Below are 19930 nucleotides of genomic sequence, written 5' to 3' on the forward strand. Positions count from 1 at the left end.
GTCCGTACCAGTTTGCACCAGTTGATCCGTACTGGTTTGCGCCGTTTTGCGCAGGTCTGGGCCCGTCCGGGTGGGTCCGCATGGGGAGCCCCAGGGAATTGTGGGTACTGTGGAGCCCTTTTGCAATGTGGGTAATGGGGAGCCAGGGGCAACGTGGTAACGGGGAGCCCCAGGACATCGTGGGTAATGGGGAGCCCGGGGGCACTGTGGGTAATGGGGGGCACTGAGGCGGCCAGAGGAGCAGCAGCAAGTTTTCTGATCTGCCTTAGGTTTACAGCATGTGACGTGCTGAACAGCGAAAGCGGCCTTTCCTGGAAACGACGGTACCTGCTCTTTTACTACAGCTGCATCTATTACATCAGCCACGTCACCGGGTGGGTAACTGAACTTCATTTTTCTGGGAAAAAGATAAGCGTCGTACTCAGCTGCGTAACAAAGTAGCTCATTAAATGCAATAACAGTATTTTTATAAAGAAGTTCACAGAATCACAGAATCACTAGGTTGGAAAGGACCTTCAAGATCATCACGTCCCACCACTAATCCAGCGCCACCATGTCCCCTAAACCATGTCCTGAAGTGCCACATCCACACGTTTTTTGAACACTTCCAGAGATGGCGACTCCACCACCTCCCTGGGCAGCCTGTTCCAATGCCTGACCACCCTCTCAGTGAAGAAATTTTTCTAATATCCAATCTAAACCTCCCCTGGCGCAACTTGAGGCCATTTCCTCTCGTCCTATCGCTGGTTACTTGGGAGAAGAGGCCAACACCCTCGTCGCCACAACCCCCTTTCAGGTAGTTGTAGAGCGATAAGGTCTCCCCTCAGCCTCCTCTTCTCCAGACTGAACACCCCCAGTTCCCTCAGCCGCTCCTCATAAGACTTGTGCTCCAGACCCCTCACCAGCTTCGTTGCCCTTCTCTGGACACACTCCAGCACCTCAACATCCTTCTTGTAGTGAGGGGCCCAACATTGAACACAGTATTCAAGCTGCGGCCTCACCAGTGCCGAGTACAGGGGCACAATCACTGCCCTACTCCTGCTGGCCACACTATTCCTGATACAGGCCAGGACGCTGTTGGCCTTCTTGACCACCTGGGCACACTGCCGGCTCATGTTCAGCCGGCTGCCAACCAGCACCCCCAGGTCCCTTTCTGCCGGGCAGCTCTCCAGCCACTCCTCCCCAAGCCTGTAGCGTTGCAGGGGGTTGTTGTGGCCCAAGTGCAGGACCTGGCACTTGGCCTTATTAAACCTCATACAGTTGATCTTGGCCCATCGATCCAGCCTGTCCAGATCCCTCTGCAGAGCCCTCCTACCCTCCAGCAGATCAACACTCCCATCCAACTTGGTGTCATCTGCAAACTTACTGAGGGAGCACTCGATTCCCTCATCCAGATCATCTACAAAGATATTGAACAAGACTGGCCCCAGAACCGAGCCCCGGGGAACACCGCTTGTGACCGGCCGCCAGCCGGATTTAACACCATTCACCACAACTCTCTGGGCTCGGCCATCCAGCCAGTTCCTCACCCAGCGAAGAGTAAACCCATCCAAGCCACAAGCCACCAGTTTCTGCAGGAGAATGCTGTGGGAGACGCTGTCAAAGGCTTTACTAAAGTCCAGGTAGACAACATCCACAGCCTTCCCCTCATCCACTAGGTGGGTCACGTGGTCATAGAAGGAGATCAGGCTGGTCAAGCAGGACCTGCCTTTCATGAACCCATGCTGGCTGAGCCTGATCCCTTGGTTGTCCTGCCGATGCCCTGTGAGCACTCTCAAGACCAACTGCTCCATAATCTTCCCCGGTACAGAGGTCAGGCTGACAGGCCTGTAGTTCCCAGGATCTAGACAGTTATGTGCCTTAGTTTCCAATAAGAAACCCAAATGACTATGGGATTACACTTAATCCCTTGAAAGACCACGCACGCTACCTAACTTCTGCCAGAACTGTGTTCCAGGTGGGACTAAATGACAAAGCAGAACTGGATCCCATTCTAAGAATCCATTCCCAAATGTATCTCCAGTTGCAAACTAAATTATTTACTGTAAATCACCAACGATTCAGAGTCACCTCCACAGCCTCTCTGACTGACTCTCTTAACAGAAGTAGATGAGTCCCAAAGGACAGAAGACACCAAAAAAACACAGAAATGCAAGAAATATATTAGAAACTGTATAAAGCAGCCTCATCAACACCAAAGTAGCTAGAGCGAAACTAAATTACAAAATCCAGCAAAAAACACCTCAGGACATGTATCGATAAAAATAGATGAAGGCTATTGCCTCCTCTGAGAGGAGATCCAAGCCAATGATAGACATCTTCAGGGTACCACATACCAAACAGAAGGAAGTTCGGCACCTGCCAAAATAACAGAGGAAAAAGCACATGCAGAGATATGGCCCAAATTCTCAGCCCACTCATGGTGCTTCCTCTCTCCTGCTCCTTTACCTCAGCCACTCAGACACACCGAGGCCTGGACATCACCTGCAAAACTCCAACAGGGTATGATTTCAGCTACATTTATGTTATGACACCTCAAGAAACTGCTACTTCAGCGCATAAGTCATGACTCACCTTGCCAAAGACCGCTCCGGTGCAGATATCGTACTTCACACATTGATTCCCAACTAGAAAATAAGACCAAAAAAGGCATAAGCAACCAACAGTCACACCGATCCTCTAACATTGGACACCAGTCCACCTTCACCCAGTGCTCCACTCACCTCTTCCATCACCCTTTGCTCATCACTTTGCATCTGAAAAACGCAAAAAAAACCTTGTAAAGCAAGTCATCTGGATGCCAACCGATAACTCGACGACACCAAAGGTCTGGATTCTGCATATGCAGAATATGCCCTGAGCCTGCTTGCAGCACCTGAAAAAGAAGCAAAGGATGCATGCTGAGATAGTGCCCAAAACCCCAGCCTGCACGCACCAATTCCTGTCTCCCGCTCCTTTAGCTTGGCTGCGTGCCTGACCTGCCCCTGCCGTTTTACAGGTTGCCACGTTGAGGCTCCCCGGTACCACCTGTAAAACAAACAAGGGATGCTTATAACTTCACCAGCAATAAAAGCAGAACTAGGTCCCATTCTAAGAACCCATTCTCAAAAATATCTCTGGTTGCAAAGTAAATTATTTACTGTAAATTGCCAACCATTCAATCACCTTGACAGCCTCTCCGACCAACAACATTAACAGAAGCAGATGAGTCCCAAAGGACAGAAGACACCAAAAAAACACAGAAATGCAAGAAATGTATCAGAAACTGTATAAAGCAGCCTCATCAACACCAAAGTAGCTGGAGCGAAAATAAATTACAAAATCCAACAAAAAACACCTCGGGAGAGGTGTCGATAAAAATAGATGAAGGCTATCGCCTCCTCAGAAACTCAAGAGGACACTCATAGACATCTCGGGGTACCAGATACCAAACGTACCATACCGGAAGAGAGAAAACAGACTGCCGTGGATGCCTCTCGGGTCACCGAGAAGGACCTCCGGGATGGCTAGAGTGGCCTTCTGGGCATAGAGGTGGCGTTCTGGCGGCTAACTGAGGCGTGCTAGCTTTGTGGACCCCCCACCTAGCACCCAGCTCCGCGCAGGTTTGGAATAAAAAGCAAGCATCTCCGTTCTGCGTGGTTTTCATCTCTCTGCACACCAGGTGGAAGAACGCGTATTTGGGATGACAATGTGGGATCCAACCAAGCCCATGAAAAACCACAAGCAGAATGAGCGTCTTGTGGTTGATATACCTGCGGCCTCGCCCACCACCCCAACCAAAATCACCAGGGGAACAGGAGGGCCATGGAGAGACCTGAGCAAGTCTCCTGCTCTAGCCTGGGCCTGCAGCTTGCGACACATGGATGAGACGGACCGTTACTGGAAACGACAACAACAATAACACTTTTACCACAACTCTGCGTATCACAGCAACAAGGTAAGGAGACCCGCTGCCCTCCAGAGCACCCCTAACTCCGTCCCAATCCCTACACCCACTACCATAGACCAGCACGGCTGACGGGACGCCCTGGCTGAGAACTACAGCTCCCAGCACGCCCCACGCGACCACGTGGTCCAGCGATACTACAGCACCTGAAGAACTACAGTTCCCGGCATGCCCCGCAGCGCAGCGGGACTCCAGCTCTCCCCCCAGGCCCCACATCCCCCCCCCCCCCCGCCCCGGTCCCCTCAGCAACCCCGCCTCGCCGCAGCGAGGCAGCTCAATATCTGGCACCTCGTCGCCGGCAATGGATGCCCGAGTTCACTATCTCGCCCTCCCCCGCCACGGCCATGACAGACCCGGCAGAAGCGGAGCCCCCGCACCGGGCGGGCGGGAAGATGGCGGTCGCAACCGGAAGCAGCGGCGCCTCCTTCCGCCTCGGTACGGGCCGGAGGGCGGGGATGTGGAGCGTGCCGGCACTTTCTGCGGCTCTGATTGGGCGTTGCCGCCCGGGCGTGGGTGGGACTTCCCTTCTGGGCCAAGTCCTGCTTCCGGTAGGGGCGGTGGTCGGTGGGGACGGGGGCGCCGCTGCCAGATAGTGAGAAGGGGCGAGGCTGCTTCAGGGGACGGGGCAGAGTCCCCGGTGAGGGGGGGAGTGGGGCGGGACAACGGGAGTCCCCATCCCTCCTCTCTTTGTCGTCCCCCGCCCAGGGCCGCCATGAGCTTGCAGTGGACGGCGGTCGCCACCTTCCTCTACGCCGAGGTCTTCCTCGTTCTCCTACTCTGCGTCCCCTTCGTCTCGGCCGCCAGGTGGGGCAGAAGGGATCCCCGGGGCTAAGGGGGTGTCCCGGGGTGGGGGGGGTTGGTCAGAGGCGGTCCCGGCTCCCATCCCCGACCTCTGCCCCCCCAGATGGCAGAAGATCTTCAAGTCCCGCCTGGTGGGTCTGGCCGTGGCCTACGGCAACACCGTCTTTGTTGTCCTCATCATCATCCTCATCCTTCTGCTCTTCGGTGGGTGCTGGCACCACCCCCCCGGGGGGGGGAGGGGCCGTCGGGTCTGGGCAGCCCCCACCTCCCCGGGCTGACACCCCCTTCCCACAGACGCCCTGCGGGAGACCCGTAAGTACGATGTGACAGAGCGGGTGGCCCTGCAGAGCAGCCCTGGTGCCCTCGAGCACTTCCACATGAAGCTCTTCCGGGCCCAGCGCAACCTCTACTTGGCCGGCTTTGCCCTCCTGCTCTCCTTGTGAGTTGGGGGGCATTGGGGAGTGGGGGGGCTGGGGGCACGCCATGGGCCCAGCTCACCCTGCCTCCCACAGCCTCCTGCGCCGCCTGGTCACCCTCATCTCGCAGCAGGCTGTGCTGGGCGCCTCCAGCGAGGCCTTCCGGAAACAGGCAGAAGGCGCCAGCCAGGCTGCCCGCCGCTACATGGAGGACAATGACGCCCTGCGGAAGGTACCATGGGTGGTGGGAGAAGGGGGGCCCCCCAGGCACTTCAGGCCCTGATGTGCACCCGGTGTGTGTCCCCCCAGCAGCTGCAGGAAGCAGGGGGTGATGGGGGCAGCCTGTCCCCCTCCCATGATGAGAACGAGACCCTCAAGGCCAAGGTGGAAAAGCTGAAGGAGGAGCTAGCAGCCAGCAAGCGCAGTATGGGAGAGGGGCTGGGGGCGGCTAAAGGGGGGGGCTGCCGGTTTCGGGGGTGACTGACACCACCACCTGCCCCAGCTCTGGAGAAGGCAGAGAATGAGGTGCAGGCCATGCGGCGCCAGGCCGAGGGGCTGACGCGGGAGTACGACCGGCTGCTGGACCAGCACGCCCGCCTGCAGGTATGGGGGGGCCTTAGGGCCCCTGCGTCCCCCTAGTCCCCCACATCCCCCTAACGCCCACGCCCAACCCCCAGGCAGCCCACGATGGCCCCCGCGACAAGAAGGAGGAGTGATGGACCCGGCCACGCCCCACCCAAGCCACACCCACTGGACCAGGTCACACCCACTGGACCAGGCTGTGCCCATGCCCCCCCGCCAGGCTGGGGCAGGGGGCAGAACACGGGCAAGGTGTTTCCAAGGACCCCCAGCTGCCCTCCCCCCTCCGTGTTTGGGGACTCTCTGCTTTGTGGCAGCACTCGGGGGGGGGGGGGGGGGGCCAGGGGGTCTGAGCCCCCCCTTTGCCCCTTGTGGGGGGAGGGGGGGCATGGGGAGGAATGTTCCCTGGGTGTGGGCAATGGGCTCCCCCCCCCCCCCCCCAGCTTCTGCTTCAATAAACACGTGGGATCAGGCTGGGCTTGTCTCCATCCCCCACCCCCTCGGGGACCCCCTGACCACCCCACCCCAGCCCCAGAGGCTGCTGAGGCTCCACCACTTTTATTGGCACTGCGCACGGAGCAGGGGCACACTATGGGGCAGTTTGTCTGTCCATCCGTCTTTCCGCCAGCGCCCCGTGGGGCTGCAGGGATGGCTGTGGGGCAGTCTGTCCACAGGGCCCACAAGGCTGCAGGGACGGCAGCGGGGCTGTCGTGCTGTGGGGCAGTCACCATGAGCCAGGCAGTCATCTGTTCATCTGTGGGTCACCCCACCTGCTATGGGGCAGGGTGCAGGGCCCGGGCCTGGCCCCGCAGTGCTTCAAACTCCCTCTGCACAAAATCAGTCAGCGCCTTCCGCATCTCCACCTGGGGAGCAGGGGCCCAGGCCCCACAGAGCCATGGGGCTGGGCCCATAGAACCTGGGACCAGGGGGAACAGGCCCCACAGAGCCATGGGGCAGCATGGCATCCCCCCGCCGCGCCATGGGGCAGCCCCCCTAAGCACTCACTGTTGATGTGCCGTCAGCCCGGAGCCGCTCCAGGAGGGGCTGGACACTGAACGGTCGCCCCACAACCACCGTGATCCGCTGTGGGACAGCATCAGTACCCCACAGCCACCCCCAGGCCCACTGCCTGCCTCACAAGCCCCACAGCCACCCTACTTCCACAGCCCCACGATGGACCCACCCTGACCTGCTGGCACCCCATGGCCTGGCGCCACAGTGCTTCCGAAGTTTGCACTACTCCCTGCCCCACAGCCACCCACTTCCCAGTGCACTCCGCAGCTGCAAGCCCACTTCCGCTCACTCACCTGCCCCACACGGGGCACATATGGGGGTGCGTTGGGCAGGACGTCGTTCATGCCTGGCACGGGGGTCAGCAGGCACCTGCGTGGCCTAGCAGCAGGACAGGCCCCACGGCGGGACCCAGCCCCACAACAGGACAACCCCCCTCCTACAGCTCCACCTGCCCATATCCCCCATCCCACTTTCCCCTGTAGCCCCATGAGTCCCCCCCAGCTTCTCCCGTACCCCACCCAGAACCTCCCAGACCTCCCCCGACCCCCAATCCACCCCCAGCCCTGCTCACCCCCATGCCACAGAGGCAAGATGACTGGGTCGAGGCGGCACTCGGCCAAAAGGCGCCCAATGCCTGCAAGGGGGGCAAGGTGGCTGTTTTGGGGAGCCAGCGCCTGGGGGGCTGAGGGGGTGATGGGGGGGGCATGAGAGGGCCAGGGGACAGTCAGGGAGCAGAGGAGGAACAGGTTTGGGGGGCTCACCCCACTTGAAGCGCACAAACTCCTGCCCCATGTTCACTTTGCCTGTGGGGACATGGAACCATGGGGGGGCAGCACAGGAGACCCTCAAAGGTCACCCTGGCCCCCCATGCCACCCAGATCTGTAGAAGAAAGCAGGCCAATCCCCAAGGCTCTCAGTCCCTCCCCGTGACCTCCACTGTGGGTCCCAGTGACCTTGATATAAAGGTCCCCGTGACCTCCCCAAGCCCCAGCACTCCCAGTCCCTCTAGAGCAAGCGAGCCCCTGTTCCCCACAGTGCTCCCAGTACCCTCAGGGAAGACGTGCACCCAATCCCCCTGGTTGAGCTTCTCCAGAATGAAGTCCATTCCTCGCTGGTACACGCCATCCCCTGGGGACAACAGTTCAGCGCACTGAGATCCCTCCAGTACGGACCGGGACCAGCCCAGCACAACAACCCCCCTCGCTCCCCCAAGGTAGACTGGAATCCTCTCCCAGGACAGGCCACAATCACCCAAGTACAGACTGGGAGCCCCCAGACCAGGCTGGGCCTGGCCCAGCAGACCTTGTCATCCCTCAGTAGAAACTGGGACACGCCTGATACAGATGGGGATCCACCCTTGGCCCTGCACCCCCACCACCCATTTGCCTCCAGTGCTTCCCTGTTGGCCCCCACTCACCCCGGCAAACAGGGACACAGCGGCCCAGACTGAAGAAGCGTGAATGCAGCTCACGGGTGAAGCAGATGTCGGCAGCAGCAGGGGTCCTGGGGTGGCAGGGGGTGAGCAGGGAGGGGGCTCCCTGGGACCCCACCCAGGACCTCCCCCTAGCTTTCCCCTCACCACCGCATCTTGTGCAGGCTCCAGACATGCCGCAGCTTCAGGGAACCTGGCGGAGGGAAGGAGTGGGGGGGGTCACAGGGGCTCCCCTAGCCCAGCCAGGGACCCCACAGAGACCCACAGAGACCTCCCAGCTCCCCCTGAAACCCCTGCGAGCCTCCCCCCCCAACACCCTTGGGATCCTTTGACGACCTCCCAGGCCCCCACACAGCCAGGCATACCCCAGAGGTGGGGGTCGTCCATGCAGGACTGATGGTTGGAGACGGTGAGGAGGGGCGTGCGGGGCCCCCGGCGCTCCACCAGTTCGTGCAGCACCTCAGCGTTGTGCACTCGCAGGCGGTTCAGGTACCCTGGCAGGGGGACGGGGGCCTGGGGGGCGCGGCGGGGAAAGGCTGCCTCGCGTCCCCCACCCTGCCCTCCAGCCGCCTCCGCCCCCCCCGGGCCGCTGGCGGGGCACCGGCGGGACACTCACGGGTCCAGACGCAGCTGTAGGTGCCCACCAGGCCGGTGACGAGGCGGCTGGCCAGGGCCCAGGGCAGGGGTGGCCCCGCGGGGAAAGGCCACCTCACTGCCAGCGGCATGCTGCCATCGCGGGGGCCCGGGACGGCGCCTGTACACGGGGGGAAAGGCGACACGGGGGAGGAGGGCGAGGTCACGGAGGGCCGGGGACGGCAGCGGGGCCCCTCTCGGCTCACCACGCCTGCCCCGGAGTCCCCGGCCCACACACCCCCAACCGCCCCCGCCGTAAAGCGCGCCAGCCACCCCGCCGCGGCAAAGGTCGCGCAGCAGAAGCCTCTGCCGCCAAGCGAGCCATCCCCAGCTCCCCCGCCCGCACACTATCGCAAACTGAAGGGGAGCTGCCGTCAAGCGCGGCGCGAGGTCGCAAGCGCGGCGCGAGGTCGCAAACGCGGCGGGCCGGAGGACGTAGTGCAGGGCAGCGGCGCCGGACAGAGGGGCCCATAACGGAGGCGGGGGAGGCGGGGCAGGGGGGGGCGGGGAGGAGAGAGAAGGCGAGTGCACCATAAAAGAGCGGACGCGCCCCGCCCCCTTCGCGGACGCTGCTAATCACCGCGCGGGCCCCGTCGCCTCGCTCGGGAAAGGCCCCGCCCACCGCCGCCGCGCGCCGTCACCAGGGCGACGTCCGCCGCCATTTTGGCGTGAGGCGGCGGCCGCCATTTCGGAGGGGCGGGGCCGCCGGGAGGCCGGGGCTGGCCGCACTCCCCGCCCCACCCAGCCCTGCACGGGACCCGGCGGTGGCGGAAGACGGAGGTGGAACGGGACGGGCAGGTACCGCCGCTCAGGTCTCCGTAGGACACCCCCCCCGGGCCCGTCCCCGCGCCGCCCTCTCCGGCTGACAGCAGGCCCCGGGCGCGACCTCACCCCGCTCCCCCTCTGCTCTGCAATCTCCGCAGGGCCCCCCCGGGGCGGCCGCCGCCGCCATGGCCGCTGTCTGGCAGCAGGTGCTCGCCGTCGATGCCAGGTGAGCCCCAGGGGCGGGGGGCTGTGGGGGGGAATCCCTGACGCCTGGACCCTTTGCGGGAGGGGGTACCCCTGGAAGTGGGGAATGCTCTGACGCCTGGTTGCTTTTGGTGGGGGACGCGACCCGGGCACCTGGGTCCCTGTTGGGGAGGACACCCTGATGCTCAAGTCCCTTTGGGGAGGGACCTGGACCCCTGGCACATACGTGTGTCTACTCCCCCCACACCACGGTGCCACCCGCCTTCCCCCTCACCCCCCTGCCCAGGCACGCTGTGTCAGCTGCCACAGGCGTCAGGGCACCCCGTGTCCCCAGGTACGCGGCCTACCGCACACCCCGCTGGCCCCAGTTCCGGACGCAGTATGTGCGACGCCGCAGCCAGCTGCTGCGGGAGCAAGCGCAGGGAGGGGCGCTGGAGGGTGGCACCCGGCGCTGGTACCTGCGGGTGCGCACCCGCCTGCTGGCCCAGCGCTACGGGGCCCTCTCTGAGCAGAGCAGCTGCCGTGCCCACAGCAGCAGCGCCCTCCGTGCCAGCCGCACCACCCTCGACCGCATGGAGGTATGGCCATGGGAGGGGCACGGGGAGACAAGTGCTGCAAGCCCTTCCTGGTGGGTGGGGAACCCAACCAGGGGGCTGTGGGGTCATAGCAACCCTCCTGGAGGCTGCAGCACCTGTTTTGTGAGAGCTATGGGGTTGCAGCACCCATCCTCAGGGCTGTAGCACCTGTTTCAGGGGGGCTGTGGGGTCCCAGCACCTGGTTTCTGGGGCTGTGGGGTCCTGGTAGCCCTCTGGGATCCCCACCACCCAGTGGGGTGCAGGGGTCTCCACAGCCGTGTCCTTTCTGCAGGACTTCGAGGAGGACCCGCGGGTAGCCCGGGGACACCGGCGCTCCCTCAGCCGTGGCTCCCACCCTGGGGTACCCCGTGGAGCCCCTGACGAGCGGTGAGCACACCTGGGTCCCCTGGGGTCAGTGGGTTCTGGGGGGGGGCATCAGGATGATGACACCGGACGCCTGGGTCTGCAGCCCCCCTGGGGTGGTGCCAACACCACTGGCAGAGGCGAGCCGCGCCATGGCTGGGGACACAACGCTGAGCGAGAACTACGCCTTCGCGGGTGTCTACCACGTCTTTGACCAGCATACCGACAGCGCCGGTAACCGGGGGGGCTGGGGGGGGCGGGTGTCCCCCAGGGAGCCTGTAGCGGTTGGTGCTGGTTTGTGCCAGCACTGACAGGCACCTGTGGCTGGGCAGTGCCAAAGGTGCAGTTCGCACACGACGACCGGCACCTGCTGGCCTGCTGCTCGCTGGATGGCACCATCTCGGTGTGTCGGCTGGCACCGGGGCCACCGGCGGTGCTGCAGGTGCTGCGAGGCCACGGGGGTGGTGTGGCCGATTTTGCCTGGTCCCTCTCCAACGACGTCTTAGTGTCGGCCTCCCTGGATGGCACCCTGCGGCTCTGGGCCCCCACTGACGGGCGCTGCATCCGCCGCGTGCCTGACCCCGACGGCGCTGCCCTGCTCTGCTGCGCCTTCCAGCCGCTCAACAACAACCTCACTGTGGTCAGTGACTGCCCCTTGGGAGCCTTCTGTGTGTCCCCCAGGGCCACCCCCCACATCCTCCCGGGTCCCCTTGGTGCATCCTAGGTCACCCCCGCTTCTCCTGGCTGCTCAACACCCCCCACATCCCCCTGGGACCCTCCCACATCCCCCCAGGCCCCCTTGGCGCATCCTGGGAGCCCAGTCCTACACACGTCCCTCAAGCGCAGCAGCCCCTGGGGACCACCTTGAGGAGGGGTGGAGGGGACACAGAGGCGTGTCCCCAGCCTGCAGGGTGTCCCACACGCCCCCCGCCGTGTCCCCAGGTGGGCAGTGCCCGGCACATGGTGCGGGTGGTGAACATCTCGACAGGAAAGGCGGCGAGGGGTGGGGCGGGGCGGCTGCCCGGGAGGGTGCTGGCACTCTGCTTCGACGCCCCCGGCCGTGTCCTCTGGGCCGGTGATGACCGCGGCTCCGTCTCCTCCTTCCTCTGCGACCCCGGCACTGGTATGGGGGCAGAGGGGCAGGGGCGGGAGGCACTAGCGGTGGCTGTGGGGCAGTGCAGGGGGGCTGGGGGAGGGCAGCATGGGGGTGCTGTAAGGCAGTGGGGGGCCAGGGGACAGTGTAGCAGTGCAGGGTGCTGACACCCCCTCCTTGTCCCCCCAGGGCGGCTGACGAAGGCTTCGCGCGTGGTGGTGCAGGCAGGTGGCTCCATCACCTCGCTCTCAGCCCGGGCCTGGGCCAGCCGTGAGGCCCCCGACCCCTCCCTGCTGGTCAACGCCTGCCCCGACCGCCTGCTGCTCTTCCGGTGGGGGGGTCCCTGTGAGGGGCTGGGGGGGCGGGGGCTGGGGGGGCAGCCACAGTGCTCATCCCCTCTGTCCCCGCTCAGGGTGGTGGAAGAGGAGGGCTCGGGGGCACCAGGGCTGCGGCTGCGTCGCAGCTTTCCCACACGGCACCGGGAGCAGCCCCTGCGCAGCTGCTTCTGTCCCCTCATGTCCTTCCGGCAAGGCGCCTGCGTGGGTACGTGGCCAGCACTGGGGTGTGGAGCTGGGCGGGAGGCAGGGGTCCCCACAGGGGCTATTTATGGGTACATACAGGGGTGATGGGGTGAGCAGAGGGGCTGCAGAGGTTGGTGGGGGCTCAGGGGATGCTTGCCCAGAGGAAGAGGGGGTTGATCTCACCGTACCCTGCAGCTAGGAGGATGGTGAGGCACATGGTGTCCTCACCCCCCAGCACCCATGTCCCTGTCCCTGCAGTGACAGGAAGCGAGGATGCCTGCGTGCACTTCTTCGATGTGGGGCGGGCAGCACGGGCCACCGTCAACACGCTGCAGGGCCACGGTGGGGCGGTGCTGGCCGTCGCCTTCAACTGCGATGAGAGCCTGCTGGCCTCCAGCGATGCCGCCGGCACTGTCATCGTCTGGCGCCGCCAGCATGCCTGACTCCCCCGTCCTCACGCACATCCCTCCCACCCCCCCCGTGTCTCCCCTGGCACGGCACGGACCCCCCGCTGCATTCAACAAGCGTGTTTGCACCCATCGCTGTGTGGCTCAGAAGAGGTACTTGCGGCAGGTGGCGGCCCCGCACTTGCACTCGATGCGGCCCCGGGCCCGGGGGGAGCCCCCCAGGCCCCCCCCCGCCAGCCCGAAGTTGGAGTCCATGCGGGTGCTCTCGGCGTCCACTGGGTCCACTGGGATTAGGGGGGAAACAGGGGGTGAGGAAGGTGCTGGCACCCCCACCTTCCCCACAGCTCTGCTACAGCGTGGCCTCCCCCCCACCCTCTGCCAGCGGTAGGGCCTGGCGCACCCCAGTACCCCACGGTAGCGGGGCTGTCCCACGTGGCGAGGGGGATGCGCTATGGGGCAGGGACAGCTGTTGGGGAGTGGCTGTGGGGCCAGGAGAGCCACCATGGGGCATGGCGAGGTGTGGCGTGTCGGGGACAAGTGCTGCGGGGCAGCCATGGGGCAGGGGAGCGGTACCGTGCATGTTGTAGTCGAAGGTGAGCTCCTCGCCGGCGCGGATGGGGCGGGTGGCGAACAGGGCGATGCGCGGCAGCCGCTCGTCCAGGTTCTCGATGAAGACGTTGTACACCTGCAGGTTGGGGTCGCACTGCCGCGGGACAGCCCATGGGTGGGTGTGGCCATGGCACGTCCCCAGCAAGCCCAGTCCCCCAGGAGGGACAAGCAGGAAGGTGCTGCTTCAGTGGGCGCTGCTCTGGGAGACAGCCCTGCCCCCTGTGGCGAGCCCCCCCACGCCGACTGCCATAGTGGCACAGCGGTAAGCCCGGCCCCCTGTGTTGAAGCGGGAGGTGTCCCCATAGTGGGGTGCTGCACCACGCCCTGCCCACCCCCCCGGGTGACCACCCCCCCCCCCCCAGTGTGGATGAAGAGTTGCAGGTTTCCACAGTGGGCGGTGCTGCAGGAAGCCCCATCCCAGGCAAAACCCCCCGCCTGCGAGGCCCCACGCACTCACACTGTGGTTGACGAAGTGGGAGATGTTGCCGTAGTGGGCAGCGTCCACAGTGTAGACGTCCTCCACGTAGTCCAGGTCGAAGAGGTAGGTGGCTCCCTGCCGGTCGTACACCTGCCCCCGGCGCTCTGCCTCTTCGGACGTGATGATCTGGGGCGGGGCTGCCGTGTCACACCCACGCCCACACCCACGCCCTGCCCACCCATGCCCCAGCAGGCTCTCACCTCCCCCACGTACTCCATGACGAAGCTGTTCTTGCGGATGCGCTCGAGCGTGCGGACGCCCCAGCCGCGGCCGTTGCCGGTGCGGAAGATGCAGAGGTCGTAGCGGATGCCCTTCTGCACCACGCGGTTGGGGCAGTCGGCGCCACAGCGGCACTGCGAGTTGCACTCGTAGATGGGCAGCCCCGCCCGGATGCGCACCTGCCCCGCCTCGTTGTAGGCAAACTTGTTGCGGGAGGCCCCAGGGCAGCAGCCACCCGCCGCCTCTGCCAGGCAGTCGCGGCACTCGCAGCCCACCACCACCGGCGTCAGGCTGATGCCGGCCCCCACCTTGTACTCGTTGATGTAGACAAAGTCCCGGGGGGGGCCATGCAAGTCCACCTCGTTCTCCACAGAGATGCGGCCCCGGTGGCTGCGGGTGCTGTTGAGGAGCTGCTCCCAGCGCCGCAGGGCCCGCCGCTGCTCCGCCTTCTGCACCAGGTAGGAGGCGGCGCGGGCGGGCAGCCCCCGGGGGCCAGGTCGCACTGGCCCCCCTGGGGCACGGGCCAGATCCTGGTGCAGCTGCTTCAGGAGCCCGCGGCACCGCAGGTTCTTGCGGGGCTCCCAGGTGTTGGCGGCCTCGGGGTACCCCCGCCACTTCACCAGGTAGTACTCTTCGTCCTGCAGAGGGGGAAGTGGGGGTCAGGGGTGGCCCAGGCATTTGGGAACCCCTTTGGGTCAGCAGGGTCCCACCAGGGGCTCTCCTGGGGCTGGGGGGACCCTGGCGTCCAGGGGCCCTGTGGGGCATCGGGGAAAGCGCGGGAACCTGAGGATATTAAATGGGACACTCAGGGTGACAGGTGACCCCGGTGCCCAGGGACCCCACTGGGCTTCACAAGGTTAGGGGGTCCCAGGCACCTGGGGACATTAAAGGGGTCCCGTTTGTCACCCAGGGCGACGGGATGGCGGCGCCCAGCGGCCCTGTAGGAGCCCGTGAGGGGCCTCCCAGCCTGCACTCACCCGCACGCGCTTGTAGTCGCAGAGGTACTCCACCTCGAAGTCTCCCAGGTTGCGGCGGGTGACACCAAGCGCCCGGCACCGCACCCGCTCCAGCCGGCACAGGTCCTGCAGCTGCGACCACGACGACTTGCAGCAGACAGAGCAGCCTGGGGGGGCGAGGGACGTTAACGGGTGGGGGGTGGGGGGGTGGACCCCCAGCACCGAACACCACCCCCCGCCCCCGGCGTGGACCGCCCCCACAACCCCGAACACCCCCCCATACCCCCTCCCCCCCCCACACACACACACCACAGACACCCCCGCACCACACACATGCACCGCACCACACACACCCCCGCACCACACACACGCACCCGCCGCCGCCCCCCCATGCCGCCGCCAACGGTCGCCGCGCGCCCCCTCAGAAAAGGGCGGGAAGCGGCGCGCGCCGACCGCGGCCGTTAGCTGCCCCCACCGCGGCGGGTCCCGGCGCCCCCGCCCGCGCGCACCTTTTAAATTTTCCGCCATTTTCTGCTGCTTCTTTTTTTTTTCTCTTTTTCCCCCTTTTTTTTTTCTCCACTTCCGCCCGGCGGGCACCGCGCGGCGAGGGGCGGGGCCTCCCCGCCTCCGCCCGGCTCCCATTGGCGTCGGCGCCGCCTCATTTGCATGCTCCCGGCAGGCCCCGCGCGCCGCGGCCTTCCTCCGATGAGCGCCGGGTTTGGCCCGTTTCCCCGCGACTGGCACCGGGCTCGATCGCGCTCGGGGTGCGGGGTCTTTACGCGCCTTGAGTCGGCCCCGGGAACCGGCCCCTCCCGGCATCCCTCCCCTCAGAGCCGCGCCGCTGCTGCCCGACTCATTAAGTGCTCATTAGTCCTTAAAAGCGGTAATTAATCAGCGCGGTCATGCACGTGTCTCACGGCCTTTATTTGGCATTTGCTGGGGGCAGGAGGGGGCTGCGGGGGCAAGTGGGGGCGGGGAAGGAGGGGGCCGGAGGGTCCAGCGCCCGGAGCCGGGCAGGAGGGGTAACATGGGGCTGGGGGGGGGCACAGGCTGGAAGGGCTCAGTCGTCCCACTCGTCGTCCTCGTCCTCCTGCTCGCCGTCCTCGCCCTCGTCTGGGGAAAGGGGGGGGGGGGGTCAGGGGGGCCACACGCAGGGGCTGCGGGGTGTCCCTGCCGGGGGCGGCCGCGGGGCGCTCACCCGAGGAGTGGATGACTCTGCTGCGCTTCTGCATGACGTCCATCAGGGCCCCCACCAGCCCCCCTGTGCTGGGGGTGCCGCTGCCGCCGCCCTCGGGGGCCTCGGGGGCCTGGAGGGGGGGCCGGAGGGGGGGGGGGTCGGTGCTGCTCAACGGCAACAGCCCCCCCGGGGATCGTGGGAGACACGGCCCCCCCCCTCGCCGTCACACCAGCCGCAGGGGATGATGGGACCCCTCCCCCACCAACCCCAGAGGATCACACGAGGCCCCCCTTCCCCCCCCGCCCGCGAGGATCACGGGGGAGCCCCCACCCCAGACCAGCCCCCGAGCATCATGGGACCCCGCGCCCCCGCTGACCTTGTTCAGGGTCACGCCCTGGCGGATCTGGTCCAGCAGAGCCCCCCGGGCCGGGGGGGGCGCAGGAGGGCCGCCGGGGGGGGGCGGAGGCGGGGGAGGTGGGGGAGGGGCGGTGCGGCACACGGAGGGGCGGGGCCGCGAGCCGGGGGCGGGGCGGCGGGGCGGAAGGGCGGGGCCGCGGGGGGCCCACTGCGGGGCGGGGGTGGGGGGCCCCCTGGCGGCGGGGGCGGGGGCAGTGGCGCCGAGCGGCTGCGGGGGGGTCCGGCGGGGGGCGGCGGGGTGCCCCCCCGGCCCGGCGGGGGAGGGGGACCTGTTGGGAGGAGAAAGAGAGACATTAATTAGTGCCTTAATCAGCACCCAGGGAATGGGTGTATGTGCACTGTAACGTGGGGTCCCAGGGCATATAGATGCTATAATGCGTGCATGGGCGCTGTAATGGGGGGTGCACATGGGTCCTATACAGGGGCAGCCATACGGACCCTATAATTGAGGGGGCTGCATGGGGGAGCACAAGGCCCTCGAGATCTTTATCAGGGAGCCGTATGGATCCTGTAACGCCCAGGCGGGGCCGTGCGGACAAGGTCCGTATGGCCCTCCGAGGCAGGGCATTGCTGATGCCTATAGGTGCCCAGAGGTGTGGGGCGGCTCACCCTGTTTGCGCATCTCCTCCCGCACGGCCTGCAGCCCACCCTGGCCCTGGATGAAGTCATGGATGAGGCGTGAAGTCTCGGCGTCGGCCAGCTGCGCCTCACTGATGCCAGCCTGGGCAAAGAGTGCCCGCAGGGCAGGGTCCAGCGCTGCCACCTGTGCACCCCACAGCGTCACCCCACAGTCTCACCCGTGCTGGGGGGTGGAAGGATCGTGTCCCCCCCCGTGAGGGGGACACGAGAGCCACCTACGTCGAAGCCGTTGTTGGGGTCCCAGCCAATGTGACCAACGTGCCTGGGGAGGGGGCAGATGGTGAGGGGCTGCCCTGCAGAGGGGCTGCCTGCCCCATGGCTGGACCCATACTTGCCCCTCAACACCTGGCGGCAGCTGCTCCGCCCCACACATCCCCACACGTGTGTCCCCCAGACCCACTTGAAGCCAGAGGGGGCCCCAATGTCGGCCTTGGAGATCTTCTTGCGGCCCTTCTTCTGCTCCCCAGCTGTGGGGCTCGCTGTGGGTCCTGCCGTGGATCCTGCCATGGGTCCTGTGGGGCTGGGCAGCCCCCGGTAGCGGGATGCTGTGATGTCCGGGTTGGCAATGGGCACAGCTGGGAGTGGGGGGGCTGTGATGGGCAAGATCCAGCTGAGAAACTGTGGGGCAGCGGTACCCCGCTGTGGGAGCAGGGAACCCCGCTATGGGGCAGGAACTCACTGCTGCTGTCAGTGGTGGCCATGGGGGCCCGGGGCAGGCTCCCACGGTGCTCTGTGGGGGGGACAGAGAGCGTTGGCACCGCACCCCACAGCGTTCCCTTATGTCCCCCCAGCTCTACGCCCCCCATCACACACCCCAAAACCCCTGGGATGGGGGAACTCACCATTGCCGGGGGGCGGCGGGGGCGGGAGCTGCTGCTTCTCTGGGGGAGAGAGGGGAGGCAGTGAGCGGGGACCTGCCCTGGGGCACCGTGGGGCTGCCCCGCGGCACCGGGGGGCACGTTCTCACCCGCCCGCTGCTGGCGCCGGCGCAGCCGCTCCTGGACCAGCCCCTCGAAGGCGGCCGCCTCCCCCTCGTCCGCGAAGTTCAGCCCCGCCCGGCCCTCCTGCACAGCCAATCAGGGGCCTGCCCCATGGGACACGCCCACAGGCAACAAGCCCTGCCCACAGGCGACGAGTCCCGCCCCTCGGAGCCCCACCCCTCGACCCCTCCCATATTCCCCCAGCCCCACCCTGGCCCCTCCCACAGCCCGCAGCCCTACCCCCTTTGGCCTCTCCTATGTGCCCTCAGCCCCACCCATGTGCCCTCAGCCCCGCCCATTTGGCCCCTCCTACAGGCCCTCAGCCCCTCCCTTTCCCCCCCTCCCACATGCCCTCAGATCCACCCCTTACCGTTCCCACATGCCCTCAGCCCCACCCCTTTGGCCCCTCCCACAGCACCTTAGCTCCACCCCTGAGATCCCAGCCCCTGAAGCCCGCCCACCAGCCCTAAGCCCCACCCAGAGGCCCACCTGTACACCTGCCAGCCCCAGCCCAGAGCCCCCGGCCCCGCCCCTCCCCGTGGCCCCGCCCACTCACGTGGGAGGCGAAGGTGTGGAAGAAGGGGGTGGGGGCGGCGTAGCCCATGTCTCCGTGCAGCTCCTGCTCCCACCACAGGCTCCCGGCCTGCGCCACAGCATGGGGCACCCAGAGACCCCCCCAGGGACCCCCCCGCGCCTGAGAGATCCCCGAGGGCCTCCCCCCAACCCCAGGACCCCTCCGTCCCCCAGGGACCTCCCCAACGCCCAGAGACCCCGCCAACCCCAAGGGATCCCCAGGGACATCCTCCCCGACCTTGGGACCCCCAGGGACCCCCCCCGACCCCCGGGGACCCGCGGGCACCCCCAACCTCGAGAGACCTCCCTGGCCCCCGGGGACCCCCAGGGCCCTCCCTGATGCCGAGAGCCCCCCCCGACCCCAGGCGACGCCCCCGGGCCCCCCACTCACGGCCGGGCGGTAGAGGCGGATGAAGTAGGAGCGGCGGGGGCTGTCCCGCACCAGGCAGGCGACGCCGCAGCCCCGCTTGGCCCAGGCCCCCCCCGGGCCCCCCGGCTCCGCGACCACCAGCTGCGCCACCGCCGTCGCCAGCGTCTGCGGGGACACCGTGGGCACGGACCTTCCCCCAGCCCCCTCCTCAAATCCCTCCCACTTCCCCCCCACGCCCCCCCCCAACCCGCCCTATGGCCCTCCCAAGCCCCCCAGAGGGGCCCCCAGTGCCCCATGTTTCCCTCCCAGGACCCAAAGTGCCCCCCCCAGATCCCCCTCAGGGCACCCCCCAGGACCCCATGGGACCCCCCAGCTGCCCCCCTGACCCCTCTAGTCCCCCATTGGCCATGCTGAGGCCCTCGAGTGCCCGTCCAAATCCCCCTCAGGGACCCCCCAGGACCCCATGGGACCCCCAGCTCCCCTCTCCAGGCCCCTCCAGTCCCGTCAGCCCCTAGGCCCCCAACGCCCCAGCCCCCCCCCCCCCCCCCGGCACTCCCCACGACCCCTCCCAGCCCCTCACCACACATTTCCGGCCCAAGAGCTCGAAGAGCCGCAGGTTTTCCTGCTGCTGCAGCAGCCCCGAGGGGACGTTGTCACCCCCCGGGGCTCCCCCCCGACCCCCCCGGCTCATCCCCCGGATGTCTGGGTCCCTCCCCGGACGCCTGGGACCCCCTGAACGCCTGGGTCCCCCCCGAAGGCCTGG

The 19930-nt window shown here is 66.2% G+C and overlaps 5 protein-coding genes across 5 annotated transcripts; 2 read left to right on the top strand and 3 right to left on the bottom strand.

The window, feature by feature from the left end:
* Positions 1–4658: 4658 nt before the first annotated feature.
* On the top strand, positions 4659–5879 carry BCAP31 (B cell receptor associated protein 31; the record flags this gene model as incomplete). Its single annotated transcript, XM_082012262.1, has 7 exons — positions 4659–4750; positions 4851–4951; positions 5042–5186; positions 5260–5395; positions 5473–5587; positions 5666–5766; positions 5841–5879. The coding sequence occupies 7 exons, from the start codon at positions 4659–4661 to the stop codon at positions 5877–5879; spliced, it is 729 nt and encodes a 242-aa protein (XP_081868388.1).
* A 444-nt stretch (positions 5880–6323) lies between these two features.
* TAFAZZIN (tafazzin, phospholipid-lysophospholipid transacylase) lies at positions 6324–8913 on the bottom strand (the record flags this gene model as incomplete). Its single annotated transcript, XM_082012306.1, has 10 exons — positions 6324–6605; positions 6748–6825; positions 7050–7102; positions 7328–7390; positions 7518–7559; positions 7804–7884; positions 8174–8259; positions 8336–8381; positions 8554–8682; positions 8805–8913. The coding sequence occupies 10 exons, from the start codon at positions 8911–8913 to the stop codon at positions 6516–6518; spliced, it is 777 nt and encodes a 258-aa protein (XP_081868432.1). The 3' UTR covers positions 6324–6515.
* An 858-nt stretch (positions 8914–9771) lies between these two features.
* Positions 9772–12806, top strand: WDR13 (WD repeat domain 13; the record flags this gene model as incomplete). The annotated part of the gene is made up of 9 exons (XM_082012308.1): positions 9772–9812; positions 10125–10368; positions 10658–10752; positions 10835–10962; positions 11061–11368; positions 11671–11851; positions 12011–12152; positions 12234–12364; positions 12601–12806. 9 exons carry the CDS (start codon positions 9772–9774, stop codon positions 12783–12785), a joined length of 1455 nt encoding a protein of 484 aa, XP_081868434.1. The 3' UTR covers positions 12786–12806.
* An 87-nt stretch (positions 12807–12893) lies between these two features.
* Positions 12894–15539, bottom strand: SUV39H1 (SUV39H1 histone lysine methyltransferase; the record flags this gene model as incomplete). The annotated part of the gene is made up of 6 exons (XM_082012309.1): positions 12894–13033; positions 13323–13452; positions 13816–13962; positions 14037–14693; positions 15033–15178; positions 15521–15539. The coding sequence occupies 6 exons, from the start codon at positions 15537–15539 to the stop codon at positions 12894–12896; spliced, it is 1239 nt and encodes a 412-aa protein (XP_081868435.1).
* A 444-nt stretch (positions 15540–15983) lies between these two features.
* WAS (WASP actin nucleation promoting factor) lies at positions 15984–19858 on the bottom strand (the record flags this gene model as incomplete). Its single annotated transcript, XM_082012282.1, has 11 exons — positions 15984–16124; positions 16210–16318; positions 17040–17044; positions 17215–17368; positions 17464–17506; positions 17645–17834; positions 17924–17974; positions 18212–18308; positions 18781–18867; positions 19189–19332; positions 19748–19858. 11 exons carry the CDS (start codon positions 19856–19858, stop codon positions 16072–16074), a joined length of 1044 nt encoding a protein of 347 aa, XP_081868408.1. The 3' UTR covers positions 15984–16071.
* Between the last annotated feature and the right edge of the window lie 72 nt (positions 19859–19930).

The sequence above is a fragment of the Phaethon aethereus genome (assembly GCF_964289735.1).
Source record: "Phaethon aethereus genome assembly, chromosome: 34".
In the NCBI taxonomy this organism is placed as follows: Eukaryota; Metazoa; Chordata; class Aves; order Phaethontiformes; family Phaethontidae; genus Phaethon; species Phaethon aethereus.